Below are 19,959 nucleotides of genomic sequence, written 5' to 3'. Positions count from 1 at the left end.
GGGTCTGAGCTCATTCCAACTAGCCTTCTACAGATATCCCATGTCTTTGCTGCCAGCTGAAACGGCACAGGGTGGGGTAGCCAGTGAGGACTCTGAATGAAGCATCTCCAGAGGAAAGAGAGCAAAGCCCAGGTTTTAGGACCCTTGGTGCCATGGATAGCAAGCAGTTATCTGGGGAGAAAACTGAGAACTAGAGAGAAGTGAGCACTGTTATAGGGGCTAAGCTTTCTGCCTGGAATGCTTATACTCTTGTCTGTGCAGCAAACTCCTATTCATCCTTCATGAGCCATCTTGATAAACCCTCTCTGGAAAGCCTTCTCTTACACCAGCAGTTCTCAACCCTGAATGTGCATCAGAATTACCTGGGCCCCAACTCCAGCATTTCTGATACAAAAATGTAGAGCCCAGGAATGTGCATTTCTAACAGACTCCCAGGAAATCCTGCTGTTCTAGGGACCACACTTTGAGAACCACCATCTTACACCATCCCCACCTTCCCAGACATGCCCAAGCATCCTCCTCGATGCCTGTTCTGACCTATGTGGCAGGTCTGGCCAGGCTGAAGTTTCACTACCACGGAGTCAGTCACATGGGGTAACTTGAACAAATTAATCTCTGGTCTCCACACATAAGCCAAGAAATTCACCCCCAAGTGATCCAAGCCCTTACATCTGGTCCTTACCCAGCCCACCTAGGCTCATCACTGGGCAGGACCTGCAGGGTTAAGCGTGTCGACGTGAGACTGCTCAGGCTCACACAGAAGAGACTCCAACCAGGGAAGTCAGTTACACTTTTCTGGAGCTTAGCTTCCAAATCTGTAAAAAAGGAATAATAGTAATTAGTACTGAATGGGATTGTCACAGGGACTATTTGAATTAAAATACCTTAAATGTTAAGAATGGTACCTGGCAAATGGCAATCAATTGTCAATTGTTTTTAAAAGAGAAATAACAGTCCTTTCTAATCCTGGCTTCATTGGACAAACTTGACTTAAGAAAGGCTTGCCTTCACCTGGAAAATTCCTCACAGCAATCTTGGGTATTTGAGCTTCTATACCCATCTACGCTGACTTAAGGAAGGTTCTGTCCTTTCTTACTTAACTCTGAGGGGCTCGGTAATCTAGGGAGTTCTAGAATGCTGGCCTCTGAATGCATTCATTTGTATGCATGCTTTTATCCTAGGAATCATACATTCAGTAAATGTTTATTAAGTGCCTACTATGTGCTAGATGAGTCTGCCTGCAATGCTGGAGACCTGGGTTCTATCCCTGGATCAGGAAGATCCCCTGGAGAAGGAAATGGCAACCCGCTCCAGTATTCTTGCCTGGAGAATCCCATGGATGGAGGAGCCTGGTAGGCTACAGTCCACGGGGTCGCAAAGAGTCGGACACTACCGAGCGACTTCACTTCATGTGCTAGATACTAAGTCCCAAGGTGCATTTGATGATGCTGGATTGAGGGGTACAGCATCCACTTGACCTTCCCTTGTCTGTGCCTCCCTCCCCCACCCTGACGCCTGCTCTGTCTCTTTGCTGACTTGAGGCTTTGTTTTCTTCTCTCCTCCACCTCCAGGCTCTGTGCTGGCCTCAGAGCCCTCAGCCTGACCCTCCCTCCTCTGGGGGCCTCAAACCTGGAACCCCCGCTTCCTCCCACCACCAGCCAGCTTCTTATCAGAAAGAGGCATCTGGCAGCTTCCCTGGGGAGAATGACCTCATCACACTAATTAAAGCGACTCTCTGAACTGAAATGACTATTATGAAGCAGCCTTCTCTGTTTTAATAGGAGGCGCCCTTGTAATGGGAACATGGGATTTCCATGTGAACACTGAAGTTTCCATGCTGTAATAAATCCTTCCTCTCCTCATCTCCCAGAGGGGAGGTTCCTGCTCTCCTGCACATTCTAGCCTTCTGTCCAGATCACTGAGCTTTGGGAAAACACAGTAACTTGCATAATCCCACACAGAGTGCCTCTCCCACAGAAGAATGCAGAAGCCTGTGTAGGGTCTCAGAGAGGGATCTTTGGGAGGGGCATCTTCAAGAGAGATGAGACACAGGGCCCCTCAGAGAAGGCAGCCTAAGTCCCGGCCTCAAGCCTGACCACCGACAAGGTATGTGATGGTGGGCACGTCACTCTCTGAGCCTCAGTGGCCCACCTGTGAAATAGGCTAATAAAAATGGTGGTGCTGTCGTTCAGTCGTGTCCTGCTGTTTGCAACCCCATGACAATAGCCCACCAGGCTCCTATCCACGGCATTCTCCAGGCAAGAATATTAGACTGGGTTGCCATTTCCTCCTGCAGGGGATCTTCCCAACCCAGGGATCAAATCTCCTGTTCATCCTCCTCACCTGCTGTTCATCTCCTGCATTAGCAGGCAGACTCTTTCCCACTGCACCACTTGGGAAGCCCCCAGTACACCACGTACCTGGTATACTAGATGGACAGCAGCTAAACCAACAACTGACATATGCAGACACCCCACACGTGGTCTGTTTTTACCATCATCATGAGAAAAGCTAAGGCCTGCAGGGGCAGGTGATGCTGCACTAAACTCTATTGGACCTGTCATCACACCCTGCACTGGTGTCTGGTGAGCAGGTACAGGCAGGGCTCTGGGTCAGAGGTGCAAGAAGGGTGCAGCAGGGGTCCCTCACGTGCTGGAGATGCCATAATGGTGTCTGACAGCCCTAGGGTTCACACAGTGCTCTCCTGCAGTGGGCAGCAGCCAAGCAGAGCCTGGGCCCTGTTCTGTGTGCTCCCAGCCAGAGGACTATCCAGGTACCATGCAGTTTCCTGTGCACCCTGGGCCAGTGCACCTGCAAGCAGAGGGTACAAGCTCATTGGAGACACTGCAGGGTGTGGGTAGCTATCCTTTCTCATCTCGGGTTCTTCTGTTCTGTCTACAGATCCCGACCCTGGGATTGTCTCGAGTGAGTTGGACATCGGTGTCATTGCAGGTATGCGGTCCTGGGGCCCTGCAAGTAGGCAAGAGAGTCAGAAGAAAGACTCACGGGCGGGCCTGCCATGGCCTCAACTTCCTTCCCTCAAAGGTGGTTAGAAGGTGGGCCAGGGACTCGGTCTCTGTAAGAAAATGTCCAAAACAGCATCCTGGTGGATGAGGGGCCAAGACAGCCAAATCAGGGCCTGTCAGGCCCGAGATCCACAGGGTTGGAGTCTGGAGGGAGAGCCGCTCCAGTGAGGAATGTGCAGGGCTGGGTGGGTTTAGGAGGCTGACTAAGGCTCCCTGACTTCTTCCCCAGCTCCCTCCAGCCACGCTCTTCCTTGAGATGTCTTACACTCCTGTCCCTCCATTCTAAGCCTGCCCCGGCCTTGCTTTGAACCCCATACTGGTCCTTGTTGGTCACGGCTATGACCCCAAACTGTTTCAGGACCCACTAAGCCTGTGAGATACAGCTTTTGGTGTCCTGAGATTCACACATCTCCCCTAGTTCATTCATAGCTCAGGGAACTTCATGATTAAATATAGATAAAAGCAGGCAATCACGCTGGTGTTCTCCTACTCACTGGACAGCGGAACCTTCTTTTTCTTAGGTAATATCATTTACATCATGCAGACAGGAGTGCCTAAAGGCAGCAGGAAGTTAAAGAAATTGTACCACAAAGCTGAGACTGGTAGAGGCTTCAGCTATAGCCTCTACGTATTCTCCACCAGCCCCTCCCTCAGTAAACCTACCTTCTAAGTCAAGGCAGAGGGTTTCTTCTGCACTTTAAAGCAAACACCTGAGCTTGAACCCCTTCTCAAGCTGTGAGAGTGCCACGCATTAGTACTACCCTAACTCTTCCATCCTCCCCACTCATCCTCTCTCTCCAAGACCCTGAGTGACCTGGTCCTTCTGACCAGCCCTGGCACTGCACCACCAGACCCCTGCCGCAGAACCTGCCTCCCAGGAGCACAGGGGAACTGGATTGGGGTGAGGAGCACAGACCGCCTTTCACCCAACCTGCCCCCAACCCCGTGGACAGCCCCCACCTCCTCTCCTTCCTCCTGCCCAGAGGACAGCCAGTTCAGCTGGGCTTCCCAACACCATGCACTTCGAGTCCCATCCCCAGTTGGGACGGTCCAGCTTTTAAAAGAGAACTCTCAGATTAAAGTATAAGAGAAATACTAAGGGATGGAGCGATGCACTCTGCAGGGGAAGGATAATCTTAGAGGAAGTGGTAGAGACTCATGATTCAGAAGGCAGCATCCAAGTTTACCAGGGAGATAAGAGGGGAAAATATTTTCAGCAGACAGAACATTTGCAAAGACATGGGAAAATGGTCAAATAAAAAGTGTTTGGAGAATTACAAATCAGCCAGATGGACTCCGGTAAGAAGAGTTTGAAAATGATTGCAAGTTCTTAATACCGAAGTGTCACAAAGTTTTAGAGGGGGCCATTCATCTGAAGTACTAGTGGTAAAGAACCCGCCTGCCAATGCAGGAGATGTGTCGGGAAGATCCTCTGGAGAAGGGCATGGCAACTCACTCCAGTATTATTGCCTGGAGAACCCCACGGACAGAGGAGCCTGGCAGGCTATGGTCCGTTGCGTTACACAGAGTCAGATACGACTGAAGTGACAGCACGCATGCGTTCATCTGAAGACTGAAGGAGACCTTTGATTAAACATGAATGCTTCTTGGAAGGGAAAGACATCAGGTTGCTGACTGGTGATTTCTGAGTAGAAGGATTAAGGACATTTTCATTTCCATTTATATTTCTATATTTGCCAGGCTTTACAAAATGAGCGTGACTTTATAAAATAAATTTTTTCACTCTTTTAATATCTGTATGTAAAACACCTAATTCTTTGGAATTATACTTATTTAAAATTAAAAGTTTCAAGTCCCATGAACTTCTCAGTTTTAAAGAAGAACTCATGCTTCTCATGCAAAAGCATGAGTTGAATTCCGTGGATGATGCTTGGAGGTCTGCCCTCCTCGGTGGACCAGGAGGGCTCAGAACAGGGTCAGTTATGAGATGATTGCAGCCTCAGTCTGAGGGTGCTGAGTGGAGGGAGTGAGGAGGTCAGGGGTCACTTAGACAGGCATAGTGGAGGGGCAAGTGCACCGGACAGGGCAACAGTAAGGCAGGAAGGAGTCAGCCTGTCTAGGCTTGGTGTTTGTCCAGCAGCGTGTCTGTACTGGCACACCCCCGTGGGCATGCCTGCCTCTCCCTCACCCCAGTCCAGCCCCTGCCCCCACACTGAGGTGTGTGCTTTCCCTCCTGCAGGCGTGATCACGGCCATGGCCTTCGTGCTGGTCGGCCTCCTCCTGCTCATGCTGCACTACATGTACCGGCACAAGGGCACATACCACACCAACGAGGCCAAGGGCACGGAGTTCGCCGAGAGCGCGGACGTGGCCCTGCAGGACGACCCATCCCTCCAGGACAACGGTGGCAGCAGCAAAAAGGAGTACTTTATCTGAAGGACTTTACCAGGACTCAGCTCCCCCCATGCGTCCCCGTCCAGGAAAGACAGCTCCACCACCCGCCCCATCACCTGCAGCACCGGACAGCCCTCAAGCCCCCCCACACCCCAAGACACGCACCTCACCTGGGACACTGGGTGCCACCCGGGCTGGGGGTGGGGATCGAAGGAGAAATCCAGCTGGAGAGTCCTCTCCCAGGACCCAGGGATGCTCAGCCAGAGGGAGGAGGGCTGAGTCTTCCTGGGCTGTACAGGTTACCACCTGTGTGGGGGTGGGAGTCCTTGCTGGGTGTGAGTAGGGTGGTGGCCTAGGGGAGCAAGGAGTGAGTTGTCATCATGCTGACTGGGGACAATGGTATCAAACGTCAGCCCTTGACATTTGGGGGGAACAGCAGGTGCCAGAGCTCCAAGGCACCTTTGTCTCCCATTGATGCAGCTCTGAATGATTGGAAATAAATTTGAAATGTAACGGAGCATTCAGAGTCAAATGACATGGCTGTGATCATTGTATTCTCTGATGAACTCCATGAGCTGATGCTGGGACACAGCTCCAGGCTCCACCGGGCAGTTGTCAGAGAACACAGTCTATAGAGGTGGCTTCTGGGCCCCATGAGGGAAGGAGGGACCAGTGACCAGTAGGCATCTTCCCCACATGAGCACAACTTTGGGAAACAAATATAGGGGTGCAGTGTCCCTCTAGAAATACCCTATGGCACTGGCTGAAGTGTTGGTTCCCAAATTCCTGGTATTAGAAAGAATGGACCTACTAAAAATATGAGTGAACCTCATCAGAAAAGCGTTCCCAAGCCCAGTTCCAACATTTGTGGGAAGGCTTCCCCACAGCAAGAGGCAACTCAACTCAACTCTGACACTGTCTACCCAGAGACAGAATCAGACTCCACAGGTACAGGACTCAGTCCCACAGGATCACCCTCCTCTCAGATGTCACCTGTGCTTCCCACCAGCTGGCTACAAACTGGAGGTGCCAACCACTCCCTCCCTGGGTTCGATTAATGTGCTAGAAGGGCTCACAAAACTTGGGAAAATCAGTTTACCCATGATTTACTCAGATTATTGATTTATTATAAACGGTTATTGAACCCACACTGCAAACTATTATGTAGGATGGATAAGTGACAAGATCCTCATTATAGCACAGAGAACTATATTCACTATCCTATGATAAACCACAATGTAAAAGAATATGAAAAAGAATGTATAAACTGAATCATTTTACTGTACAGCAGAAATTAACAAAACATTGTAAATCAACTAAACTTCAATTTTAAAAAATACATCAGTGGTGACTGACCATCAACCTCGAGACCCATTTGCATTCCAGAAATCAAGGTGGTGATACTACAAGTTACAAACCTCTAATTGTATGGTTGGTTCCCCTGGCAACCAGCCCACAACCTTAGGGGCTTCCGAAAGTCACCTTATTCAACCAACAAAAGACACCTTTATCACTCTCAACACTTAAATTCCGAGGGTTTGGGGAGCTCTAAGCCAGAAACAGTGGACAAAGACCAAAATATATGAGAAATACATTTTGGTTATCTGAATGACCAAGTATATATTTATTATAAATCAGAGTATCACATCATCCTTCCCATGATAACAGTTGATGATGATGGCTTCCAGTGGCTGAAGTGCAGGTGGCAGAGCCCCTGTTCCCTGGGTTTGGGACCTGGCTCCTCTTTTCCAGGTCCTGGGTTCTTGAGCAAATCGCTTGACCTCCCTGGTGGACTCTCGGGGTCAATGGCAGGAACAAATGTGTTAGGTGCTCAAAACTAATTTTATTTAATCGGTATGTATCAGTCAATGAAAGTTCCTCAGTACATCACTTCTCAATGGTTCCTCAGGAGCATTGTTATTCAGTCCCTCAGTCATTTCTGACTCTTAGCGACCCCACAGACTGCAGCACACCAGGCTTCCCTGTCTTCAACCATCTCCCAGAGCTTGCTCAAACTCATGTCCATCGAGTCGGTGATGCCATCCAATGATCTCGTCCTCTGTTGTCCCCTTCTCCTCACTCCCTTAATCTTTTCCAGCATTAGGGTCTTTTCTACTGAGTAGCCTCTTCGCATCTGGTGACCAAAGCTTCAGCTTCCGCATCAGTCCTTCCAGTGAATATTCAAGATTGATTTCCTTTAGGATTGACTGGTTGGATCTCCTTGCAGTCCAAGGGACTCAAGAGTCTTCTCCAACACCACAGTTCAAAAGCATCAATTCTTTGATACTCAGCTTTCTTTATGGTCCAACTCTCACATCCATACATGACTACTGTAAAAACCATAACTTTGACTAGATGGACATTTGTTTGCAAAGTAATGCTCTGCTTTTTAATATGCTGTCTAGGTTGGTCATAAGTTTTCTTCCAAGGAGCAAGCATCTTTTAATTTCATGGCTGCAGTCACCATCTGCAGTGATTTTGGAGCCCAAGAAGGTAGAGTCTGTCACTATTTCCACTGTTTCCCCATCTATTTGCCATGAAGTGATGGGACCAGATGCCATGATCTTAGTTTTTTGAATGTTGAGTTTTAAGCCAGCTTTTTCACTCTCCCCTTTCACCTTCATCAAGAGTCTGTTTAGTTCCTCTTCACTTTCTGCCACAAGGGTAATGTTATCTGCATATCTGAGGTCACTGATATTTCTCCCAGCGATCTGATTCCAGCATGTGCTTCATCCAGCCTGGCATTTCGCATGATGCACTCTGCATATAAGTTAAATAAGCAGGGTGACAATATACAGACTTGACATACTCCTTTCCCAATTTTGAATCAGTCAGTTGTCCCATGTGTGGTTCTAATTATTGCTTCTTGACCTGCATACCGATTTCTCAGGAGACAGGTAAAGGTGGTCTGGTATTCCCATCTCTTTAAGAATTTTCCATAGTTTTTTGTGATCCACACAATCAAAGGCTTTAGGGTAGTCAATGAAGCAGAAGTAGATGTGGCTCCTCAGGAGTAACCATGAGTTAAAGTGAACTTACTAACCATCTTCTTGCACGAGGGTCTTTCTAAGAGTCCCAGTAGCTCAGCAATCACTAATTTAGAGATGAAGCTCCAAGGTAAAAGATTGCAGCCCAGGCAACCAGGAACTCCCCAGAGCTCAAGTTTCTTAAGGCTGAGTCATCTGCACAGGGAGTCAGCAAAAAGATCTTGCAGGATTCTCCCTAGGGGAATTATGGGATCCAAGCTCAGGCAGGAATGGCCACCATCTAAGGAAGCTGGAAGTCACAACAGGAAGAAGCAGAGATGAGAGAGACTTGATCTGAAACTGAGGCCTTTCCCTGGCTGACCCAAGCTCACTGGTCCTCCACATTCTCTTCTGTATAATAAAGGGTTTGGCTGTATCCATGTCCCAAACACCACCTTGGCAAAGCGGCTATAAACAGCCCAAACCAAAAAGCTGTTCTGTGCAGATAGGTTTGGAAAATGGTCTATTTAAAGAAAGCTAAACTAGTGTAAGTCCCCTTGTCATCTCCAGTATTCCAGCCTATGCATGACAGGTGGGGAGAGTTAGGCAGCACTGCCCAAATGTATTTGGTCAGAAACCCCATTCCTTCCCAGAATACCTCTTGCAAACTGTGGACCAAGAATTCCTTAGAACACTTTTAGGAAACACTAAATGACTTCTTATATCCCTTCTTGTTGTGTCATCACTTTAGGATTTTGAGAATATGTGGGCACATGGCCTCATCTTTAAGGAATGTGAACACAGATTACCATCCAGTGGGCACAGAAAAAGCACCCAGAGCCCACACATACAAGTGATGCCAAAAACCTGCCTCTGTGCACCAGTGCCAGATTGAATCTCAGAGACAAAATGTGGGTGAAGTAGAAAAGAATAATTTTATTGTTTTTCCAGGCAAAGGGGGACACAGCAGGCTCATGCCCTCGAAAACTGTGTGTCCCAATCCAGAGGGATTTAGTGAGGAGTTTTATAGAAATGATTCAAGACAGTACTTGCTGATAAAGGTCAGAGTGTGTGCAGGGCCTGCACTCCTTAATCGGGCCTCAGGTGATGTCTTGATGAGCTTCTATGGTTCTCTCGGTTATCAAACTGTGACCTACACTCTAGAATGAAGAAGCTTCATCAGGTAGTTCACCTTCCATTTGTTGAGGGTCTTAGTTCTATATAAGAGCTCAAAGATATTGTTATGTGTATCCCTTGAGGTGGCACCAGGACCCTGCCCCAAGGCTGCACTATTGTCTCTTGGCTGCTCTTTCTCTGTCTCCACATGCTTTCCCTGCCTCCCCCCCCCCCCAACCTATCAGTAACTGTTTGAACCTGCTTTTTGGAACTCAGGGAAGGTCATGGAGCCTGGAGTGTGTTCCCTATAAACAAGAAATGGGGGACACAGAAAGGCATCTGTGCTCAGGAACCCCACAGGGTCCTGCCCAGTTTCAGAAGTGCCTTCCTTTAAGAAGGCTCCAGGGAAAAAATGAGCCCTTGGTTCTCCATGAGGCCTGGTGCCTGTGTGGAAGAGGAATGCTCATCACCACTCATCCCACAGCCCCAGGAAGCCTATACTGATGCAACTTTGTGAACTGGCCCATCAGACCTGGGTTCCTGTCCCCTCACTTCCTCAATCCCCTCCCCTCAGCCTCATCCTCCTGGCCTATGAAGTGTCCTGGAGAAGTTTATGGAAGCACATCTTGCTCCCCAGCCCAGCTGGAATCATAAGCAATGATGAAGCCACACAACCCAGATGGGGATTAGAGCCACTGTCTTTTAACTGAGATCACATCTGGTCTCAGAACTCAATGACGCTTAGGTTCTTAATGCCTCATCACAGAAAGAATTCAGTGAGAGACAAAGTGATAGGCAAGAAGTGGATTTATTTAGAGAAACACACATCCCATAGACAGAATACAGTCCATCTCAAAAAGTGAGAGCAGCCTTGGAGAAATACACTCCACAGAGTATGGGCCACCTTAAAAGGTGTGTGTGTGCTGAGTTGCTTTAGTCATTTCTGACTTTTTGTGACCCTATGGACTCAGGTGGTCCATAACCCACCAGGCTCCTCTGTCCATGGGATTCTCCAGGCAGGAATACTGGGTTGGGTTGCTATGCCCTCTTCCAGGGGATCCTCACAACCCAGAGGTCAAACCCATGTCTCTTATGTCTCCTGAATTGGCAGGCAGGTTCTTTACCACTAGTACCACCTGAGAAGCCCCTCCTTAGAAGGTGAGAGGCCCATAAATAGAGCAGTTAGTTTTTATGGGCTGGGTAATTTCATAGGTTAGTGAATAGGAGGATTATTCCAACTGTTTGGGGAAAGAGGCAAAGATTTCCAAGAATTGGGCCAACACCCGCCTTTTGGCCTTTTATGGTCAGCCTCAGACATGTCATGATACCTGTGGGTGTGTCATTTAGCTAAGGTATTACAATGAGCATATAATGAGGTTCACAGTCAACTAGAAGTCAAATCTGCCACCACCTTGGACTACCTGGCTCTAGCCAGTTTATGTCATGTCCTTAAGGGTTATGTCATTCTTTTAGAGATTGTTCCCCGTCTTCCTATTTCAGTGACATGGAAGCTGCAAGGCTGGTTAGCCAAGGAGGCTCTGTGTAGATGCCATCTGGGAGGGAGCAGTCACAGGTTGACTGCAGAGGTGAAGCAACCACACAAGGACCGAGCAATTTAGGGAGAGAAAGGGCACATGAATGGGCAGGTGGCATCCAATACACATGGGTGTGCAAATGAATAGTGTTCCCACTGGGCAGGGAGTATGCTTGCTTTATCTTTGATTCCTCCCCCTATTAGGGACTGGAGCATCCTTGCATTGGGCCTGCAACAGATGTTATCACGGCAAATAAGAAAAAGTATGCACACCCTTACGGCAGAAAGTGAAGAGGAACTAAAGAGCCTCTTGATGAAAGTGAAAGAGGAGAGTGAAAAAGTTGGCTTAAAGCTCAACATTCAGAAAACGAAGATCATGGCATCTGGTCCCATCACTTCATGGGAAATAGATGGGGAAACAGTGGAAACACTGTCAGACTTTATTTTGGGGGGCTCCAAAATCACTGCAGATGATGATTGCAGCCATGAAATTAAAAAACGCTTACTCCTTGGAAGGAAAGTTATGACCAACCTAGATAGCATATTAAAAAGCAGAGACAACCTCTTTCCTGGCTGGAACCATGGAGGGTGCAGAAGAGAAGAAAAAGAAGGTTTCTGCTGTGCCAGAAACTCTTAAGAAAAAGAGGAAGTATTTCGCAGAGCTTAAGATCAAGCGACTGAGAAAGAAGTTTGCCCAAAAGATGCTTCAAAAGGCAAGGAGGAAGCTTATCTATGAAAAAGCTAAGCATTACCACAAGGAATACAGGGAGATGTACAGAACTGAAATTCGAATGGCTAGGATGGCACGAAAAGCCAGCAACTTCTATGTACCTGCAGAACCCAAACTGGTGTTTGTGATCAGGATCAGAGGTATCAACAGTGTGAGCCCAAAGGTTCGAAAGGTACTGCAGCTCCTTCGCCTCCGGCAGATCTCCCATGGCACCTTTGTGAAGCTCAACAAGGCATCAATTAACATGCTGAGAATGGTGGAGCCATACATTGCATGGGGGTACCCAAATCTGAAGTCTGTAAATGCATTGATCTACAAGCGTGGTTATGGCAAAATCAACAAAAAACAAATTGCCCTGACAGACAATGCGTTGACTGCTTGATCTCTTGGGAAATACGGAATCATCTGCATGGAGGATCTGATTCATGAGATCTATACCATTGGAAAATGTTTCAAAGAAGCAAACAACTTCCTGTGGCCCTTTAAATTGTCTTCTCCACTAGGTGGAATGAAGAAAAAGACCACCCATTTTGTAGAAGGTGAAGATGCTGGCAACAGGAAAGACCAGATCAACAGGCTTATTAGAAGGATGAACTAAGGTATCTACCGGGATTATTTTTGTAATCTGGTCAATTAATAAACAAAAGCAGAGACATTACTTTGCCAACAAAGGTCCGTCTAGTCAAGGCTATGGTTTTTCCAGTAGTCATGTATGGATGTGAGACTTGGACTGTGAAGAAAGCCGAGCACCAGAGAACTGATGCTTTAGAACTGTGGTGTTGGAGAAGACTCTTGAGAGTCCCTTGGACTGCAAGGAGACCCAACCAATCCATTCTAAAGGAGATCAGTCCTGTGATTTCTTTGGAAGGAATGATGCTAAAGCTGAAACTCCAGTACTTTGGCCACCTCATGCAAAGAGTTGACTCACTGGAAAAGACTCTGATGCTGGGAGGGATTGGGGGCAGGAGGAGAAGGGGATGACAGAGGATGAGATGGTTGGATGGCATCACTGATGCAATGGACATGAGTTTGAGTGAACTCCGGGAATTGGTGATGGACAGGGAGGCCTTGCCTGCTGCAGTTCATGGGGTCGCAAAGAGTCGGACACGACTGAGCAACTGAACTGAACTGATGCACACCCCAAGTCTCCAAGGGCTGTTCAGTCAGAAGGGGGAGAGGGGCGGTGGTGGAAGGAAGAGAGGAGTGTTGGAAAGGTGGAGGAGAGAGCTAGAAGAAGAGCTAGGGTTCATACTCCGTGTGAACCCTAGCTTCACTGCACATAGTCCTCCTTCATCCTCACAATAACACCGCAGGAGGATGGCCTCATCCTCTCTCTCCACCTGTGGAAACCGAGGAAGGGCTTGCTGCAGGTCACACAGCTTCTAAGAGCCAATGAAGCATTTGAATACAGGCCTGTCTCACCAGCAGGCTGGGGAAGGGAGGTCCTGCCCTCCACAGACTGAGGCGAATCAGCAGGCGCTCTTCCTGGGAGCAAAGCAGGCAGCAGCAGGACTCAGGAATGCCAGGGAGTTGGGGCACTCAGGCCTGCTCTCTGCCACCCAACGGGCATGGCCAGCCATGGCCTGGGGTCCTGTGTCAACATCTTCATTCTTCCTGAAGAATGGCTGAGGAATGACTGGCTGAGGCCAGAAGGAGCTCTGAGCCACAGGAGCTGGTCCTGGGCAAGATAATTAACAAGATAGAGACAGTCAGTGCTTTCAGGCCCATCACACCTCACCTACACCTCAAACACCCCAGAAGCTTGAACCCAACTCACTCTTATCAAGAGGAAAAGGATCAGCTAGATGACATCAGGTTATCCATACCCTCCCTGCTTGGATGATTTATGCTTTTCAAATGTATTCAATTCCAAAATAAGCATGTTTAATGATAACGTTTCAGACCCAGAGACAGATGGATCATATGTGTATGTGTAAGTCTGAGAGTATAGCTGCAACCTACAAGCATGCATGAGGTACCTATCAAAGTGTGGGAGTGACATAGCTGGATATAATAGGTCCGGCCTCAAGGGGTACATGGCTTGGAGGAGGAGGTAAGCACCTAAGTGTACATGGAATAGTGGTAGTGATGCTGTAAGAGAAATGAACAGATAGTGTGGACACCAGGTAAGGAGGGGCCAGTTCCACCTGGGGGATAGCATGGACTTAGTAAAGGTTTCAGAGGGGAAGCGGGGCTTAGGTCAGCCGTACAACAGACCAAGAATGGATCAGCAAGGGCCTTCAGACCCAGGCTAAGCAATCTGGCCTCTGTCCCATGGGCAATAGAGAACCGTGGAGGAATAGGTCAGTCTCCATCATGGCAATGTGGCAATGAGCAGATTCAACAGGACATGAGTACAGTGCACTGTGGAAATGTACAAGAGTTCTAAGCTCATATCAAGGTCTGGACACGGCCCAGGGGCCGAGACATGCCACCCCCTGAGCACACCCATCACGCCAGCCACACTGGTGTTTAGTCTGGATTTCACATGACTCAACCCATCCTGCCGGTGGGAAATGGATCTCATCCGCTCCCTAGAAGAAAGGGCAGTAGGTCAAGGCTTGGAGCCAATTGTGTAAATATTAGAGCAGAACTTCTTCTGCAATGGGAAGAACTGATGTTTTATCTTGTTTATGTTCCTTTGGAGGAGAGGCTGCTCAATTCTTTGCCTTCTTGCTGAGTATATTTTATCATCATGGCAACAGGGGTGATTTAAAGGGCCAACAGGATTTTAGCTGGCCTAGGGCCACAGGCAATTTAGTTTGCTGTATAATAGCTCCACACATTGTAGAGAGAGTATGGTTCTGGAATCAGACAGAGTTGAACAAAAATCTCCCCTGCGACATGAACTAGCTCTGTGACCCAGGAAGAGTTACTTAACTTCTCTGTTTTTGTTCAGTAAATTAAATGAAGATAAAGACAGTTGAATTTTATGGTGTTTTGAATATAAAATTCAATAAGGAGATAAGCTTCTCGGCAACCATGAAGGCACTGAAATTTTACCTGCTTTCGAGTTAACAGGCAGCCTATAACAACTCTGCAGGTGCAGACAGAAGGCATAGGAGTTCTTAGTCAGAGACAGAGAGCTTCATCACTCAGAACACAGCTATGTTCTGACATATGTTCATGTTCAGGACATGAGCATCCATTCTCTTTGTCCCCAAGTCCTGACTGGCGATGTGGGTAGTCCCAAACAGCTGTGTGTCCACACGAGTGAGTTAAGTTCTGAAAGCAAATAAATGCTGGGCTAAATCCCTTAAAATGGGCAGTATGCATACCCACCCTCTGCTCTGGAGGGAGGCACTATCTCCATCCTCTGAGACTATTTGCTCTATAAACATCCTTGCAAAGATGGTCCAGAACAAAATATAGCCTGTGCCTCACTCACAAGATGTGACAAATGAGAGAGACCCACTAAGAACTATCTCCTAGTTCAGTTCAGTTCAGTTCAGTTCAGTCGCTCAGTCCTGTCCAACTCTTTGCGATCCCATGAATTGCAGCACACCAGGCCTCCATGTCCATCACCAACTACAGGAGTTCACTCAGACTCATGTCCATTAAGTCTGTGATGCCATCCAGCCATCTCATTCTCTGTTGTCCCCTTCTCCTCCTGCCCCTAATCCCTCCCAGCATCAGAGTCTTTTCCAATGAGTCAACTCTTCACATGAGGTGGCCAAAGTACTGGAGTTTCAGCTTTAGCATCATTCCTTCCAAAGAAATCCCAGGACTGATCTCCTTTAGAATGGACTGATTGGATCTCCTTGCAGTCCAAGGGACTGTCAAGAGTATTTTCCAACACCACAGTTCAAAAGCATCAATTCTTCGGTGCTCAGCTTTCCTCACAGTCCAACTCTCACATCCATACATGACCACTGGAAAAACCATAGCCTTGACTAGATGGACCTTTGTTGGCAAAGTAATGTCTCTGCTTTTGAATATGCTATCTAGGTTAGTCATAACTTTTCTTCCAAGGAGTAAGCATCTTTTAATTTCATGGCTGCAATCACCATCTGCAGTGATTAGGCATTGCCTGCCTAACTCCATGCCTGGGATAAAGGGGTTCAGTAAATACTATCAGTTGAGTAACCATGCATATCCACAAGCACCTAATAATGAGCTAAATAACTAGACCTTCACCTGTGTTGTTGTTGCTCAGTCACCAAGTCATGTCCGATTCTTTGCAACCCCATGGACTGCAGCATGCCAGGTTTCACTGTCCTTTACCATCTCCCAGTTTGCCCAAGTTAATGTCCATTGAGTCAGTGATGTGTTCCAACCATCTCATCCTCTGCCACGCCCTTTTCCTTCTGCCTTTGATCTTTCCTAGCATCAGGACTTTTTCCAATGAGCTGGCTGTTTGCATCAGGTGACCAAAATATTAGACCTTCAGACCTCCACCTTCTCACCAGCAAATCAGAAAGCAACTTCCACTTCTTCTTTTTGACTGTGTTGCATGGCTGGTAGGATCCTAGTTCCCTGATCAGGGAATCCAGCCAATGAAAGCACAGAGTCCCAACCACAGGACAGACAGGGAATTCCCAGAGAACATCTTCCACTTCTTGAGACACTTAAGGGAGTTTAAGGTAGAAGACTTTTCTGCCCCTCTTTGTATGGAGGTATATATGCGGGAGATGTATATGAGGGAGGTGGCGGCAGGTGTGGTATATTTGCTGCTTTGCTATCACAAACAGAGGAGACACTGTGGGGAGTCTCAAGTTCATGGGTGAATTCATAAATCCAGAGCCTTGGTAATGAGGTTGGATGGAATTTGCCAGCCTCTGTTTCTGAGCCTGTCCTGTAATGAAAGCGACTCTCTTGCCAACGTGATAAATCTCCAGGGACAACGTATGCAGACTTCCCAGTCTCTAACTTCAAACCAAACACTTTCGCCAACTCTATCTTTCAACTAAATCAACTTCTTTTTCTAAGTCAAAAAAGACTTAGGGAAGAGTTCTACATTCACCTTCTCAAGATAAAGTACCCTGTGGGCCCCTTCAATGCCTCAGAGGCAAACACACTTCCATCCTGGGAAGGGTCATTTAGTCCACAGCTGTTGTTCATCAGATATTGTCTTCTAAGGGTGACAGGTGGAGATGTTAGGACAAAATGATGGTGAGCATCCAGGCCCCAGCGTCCAGGCAGTGAAACACCTTCAATAAATCACAAATGTCCACTGAGTTTATATTATGTGGCAGGCACAATGCCAGAGATTTAGAGGTGATCAAATTCCTGCCCTTGCTCCAGAGGACACCCAGCACCACAGGAAATGTGTCAAATCGGCTCAAGTTGTGAAGTGCACACAGTGGAAGGCTGTCAAAAGGAAGAAACTCACAAACATAGAAAACAAAGTTATGGTTACCAAAGGGGAAAGGGGGGTGGGATAAATTAACATAAACTAGTGTTACTACATATAAAATAGGTAAGCAATAAGGACCTATTGTGTAGCACAGGGAACTATGTTCAATATATGATAATGAGCTATGAAGGAAAAGAATCTGAAAAATTGGTATGTATGTAACTGAATCACTACTGTATACCTGAAACTAACAAAACATTGTAAACCAGCTATACTTTAGTTTTTAAAAAGAGGTGTGTGGGAGGTCAGGAGAGGATTTTTGAAGGAGGAATCCTGAACCTAGTTCGGAAGGAATCAGCCAGATGTAGGCGTGAGAAAAGCAGAGAAATAGAGGTTCCAGAAACGTCAAGTGTATTGTCCCATTTTGGGGAGCATGAGACATGTGTGGAAGTGACCAAGGATGAAGCTGGACTGCCAGGCAATGAGGGGCCTGGCTTGTCATACCCTGGAACCCGGATATTGTCCCAAAGGTGGTGGCAAGCCCTTGGAGGGACTTATGGGAGGAAATAGGGTGCAGATATGGTCAGGTTTACTTTGGTGGCCAGTGCTGAAGATGAATTAGAGGTGTATTCTGGGGTGAAAGATGACCTAGAAACTGTCGGGGCTTGAATAGGGAGAAGCACCTCATAACAAGTCCCGTGGGTTGGAAGCAAAATCCTGTTCAGACACATCTAGAATCCACCTGGCTCTGCATTGCTCCTGGGATTTCATGTGCCCAGAACGCTATGACAGTGGGAGCAAAAGTTCAAAATAAGTGTGTTGGGTTTATGGATGAAGATTCTTCCCCCACCTTTGTCACTAAAATCTGCACAGAATGAACCAAGGTCTTCAGCTTCCTAGAGACATATTTGCAGCTCCTCTGGGACAAAAGATATCAGGCTAGAACCCCAGAAGGGAAATAAAAACAAAGGATTTGGAAGAGATACCTCTTAAAGCCTGTCTATATGGCATTGGCAATACCCATGGAAAACATTCTATCTAGACTTTCAACCCCGAGGAAGTCAGAAATGCCATAATTCAAGTTTTGTTCTTTAGGAAGTTATATTGCAAATCTCTCTGCCGCACATATCCTTCCGGGTGTGGGGGGAAATAGAGAGGCTGTATACATCCCTATTCTCTGTCCAGAAGACGGGGCACCAGAGCCTGGAGGCAGGAGCCAGGATTAGAGTGCTAAGGCGTATTTGCGTGGTAGAGGGCAGGGTGGAGACAGGAGGGCAAAAAAGTGAGATGTTTTTCATTTTATTAATTTGCAAAGGCTCAGCTGTGACACCCATCTCAGGTCAGAACACCATCTTGCTTACATAGGACTAGGATACAAAAGAGAGACTGTGCTGGATGTCGAGTAAAATGACTGGACATGGTCCAGATAAGGTCACAGAAACCAACAGAGATACTTCTGTCTAATCTTCTAATTTCTCAGGTAGAAGGAGAAATGGGATCTTAGAAACTCCAGAGGGGCCAGGCTCCACCTAGGTTATAAACACCAACATCGGGGCAGTACTGGGCATTTGGGAAAGTCTACCCCATTCTTGTCCCTGGCAGGCATTGCCACTTAAAGATGGCACTCTCTTACGAAAGTCTGACTGGATTTCCCCACACTGAGAGACACGGTCTGACAGTGGAAGGGACCCATTAGGTCTTCAGCTGATTGTCACTAAGCGAAGAAGACGAGTCGGTTCCTAGGAGGTGACATGGAGCGGTCGTGAGGCTCCCCTCTTGGAGCCTATATCTCCTCATGAGTAGAAAAGGGATGAAGCATCTTACTGGCCCTTTTTCACAGAACTGTTAGAATGAATTAGAGCATCTCTGGGACACAGAGATGCTCAGGATGAAGAGAAGACCTCTGCCATGGTCTTATCACCCCTTTCAACACCCTGTTGAAATGTACCATCACAAAGATTTGTTTGGTTGCTTTTATGGAGGGATTTTCCCCCACAGACATGTTTAATTAAAAAAAAAAAAAAAAACAGGCAAGCTGAGCTGGAATTCTTGGCAGCGAATGGCATCTACACCCCAGGGAAGGAGAAGTAAGCTCTCTGACTTGTTTATTCCACCAACCATTAATCCACTTGCCATTAAAAAAAAATGATGCTAGGAGGAAAAAAAAAATGTGCAATTGCTTTGCTAATCATAGATATAACACACACACACATATACTTACATATATATGTATATATATCACATTTTATCTTATTAATTAAAGCAAAGATTATTTAAAAGAAACTTGTCCAAAGTCATTAAGCATCCAGCGGGCACATGCTAGTGAATGCAGACCTGCCCATCACTTTTCTGGCAGTGCATTTGGCAGTGTACCAAGAATCTTGTAAACATTCACATTCTCTGTCCCAGAAACTCTACCTCTAAAAGGCCTGTTCTGAGAAAATATCCTGAAATACAGATCAAGATTTCAGTTTAAAAAGGTCCTAATAGCTCTATTTACAGTAAGGAAACTAGAGAACAGTTTAAGAGTTTCTCATTAGGGGAATGTTAAGAGAATTATGATGCAGACTTGCAATTAAATATTCTGCAGCAATAAAATGATGTTGCAGAGAATTTTTAAGGTTAGGGAAATGCTCATGATGCAATGTTATGTGGAAAAACATTAAAATAAACAATATACCCAGGACAAATGCAGGCACCCTAGAAAGCCAGAGAAAATATGGGGAAGCTCATTTGTACACCATTAATAACAGTAACTGCTCAGAGTTAAGATCACTGAAAGAAACTTCCAAAGGACTCAAGGAAGCTCTTCGGAGATGCCTCCCACTTTGGAGGGCGGATCTTCACTGTGCCTTCCTCCCTCTTTGCCCTCAGGATGGGCCCCTTACCCTGCTGTCTACCTCCTGTCAGAGTCCACATGCAGCATGGCAAGGCTC

The 19,959-nt window shown here is 47.0% G+C and overlaps 1 protein-coding gene and 1 pseudogene across 2 annotated transcripts in view; both read left to right on the top strand.

Annotated features, from left to right (window-relative positions):
• Nucleotides 1-5,916, top strand: part of GYPC (glycophorin C (Gerbich blood group)) — a 46,959-nt gene extending 41,043 nt beyond the window's left edge. For both annotated transcript variants that reach the window (XM_005676275.3, XM_005676274.3), the window contains 2 exons: nt 2,902-2,952; nt 5,227-5,916. In XM_005676275.3, coding sequence (XP_005676332.1) covers nt 2,902-2,952; nt 5,227-5,423 — 248 coding nt within the window. In that variant the 3' untranslated portion in view covers nt 5,424-5,916. The remainder of the gene's footprint in view (nt 1-2,901; nt 2,953-5,226) is intronic.
• Nucleotides 11,569-12,331, top strand: LOC102188362 (annotated as a pseudogene).

Source organism: Capra hircus, chromosome 2, assembly GCF_001704415.2.
Source record: "Capra hircus breed San Clemente chromosome 2, ASM170441v1, whole genome shotgun sequence".
NCBI lineage: Eukaryota > Metazoa > Chordata > Mammalia > Artiodactyla > Bovidae > Capra > Capra hircus.
The sequence above is the reverse complement of the archived record's forward strand: the minus strand, read 5'-3'. Positions and strand labels throughout refer to the sequence as shown.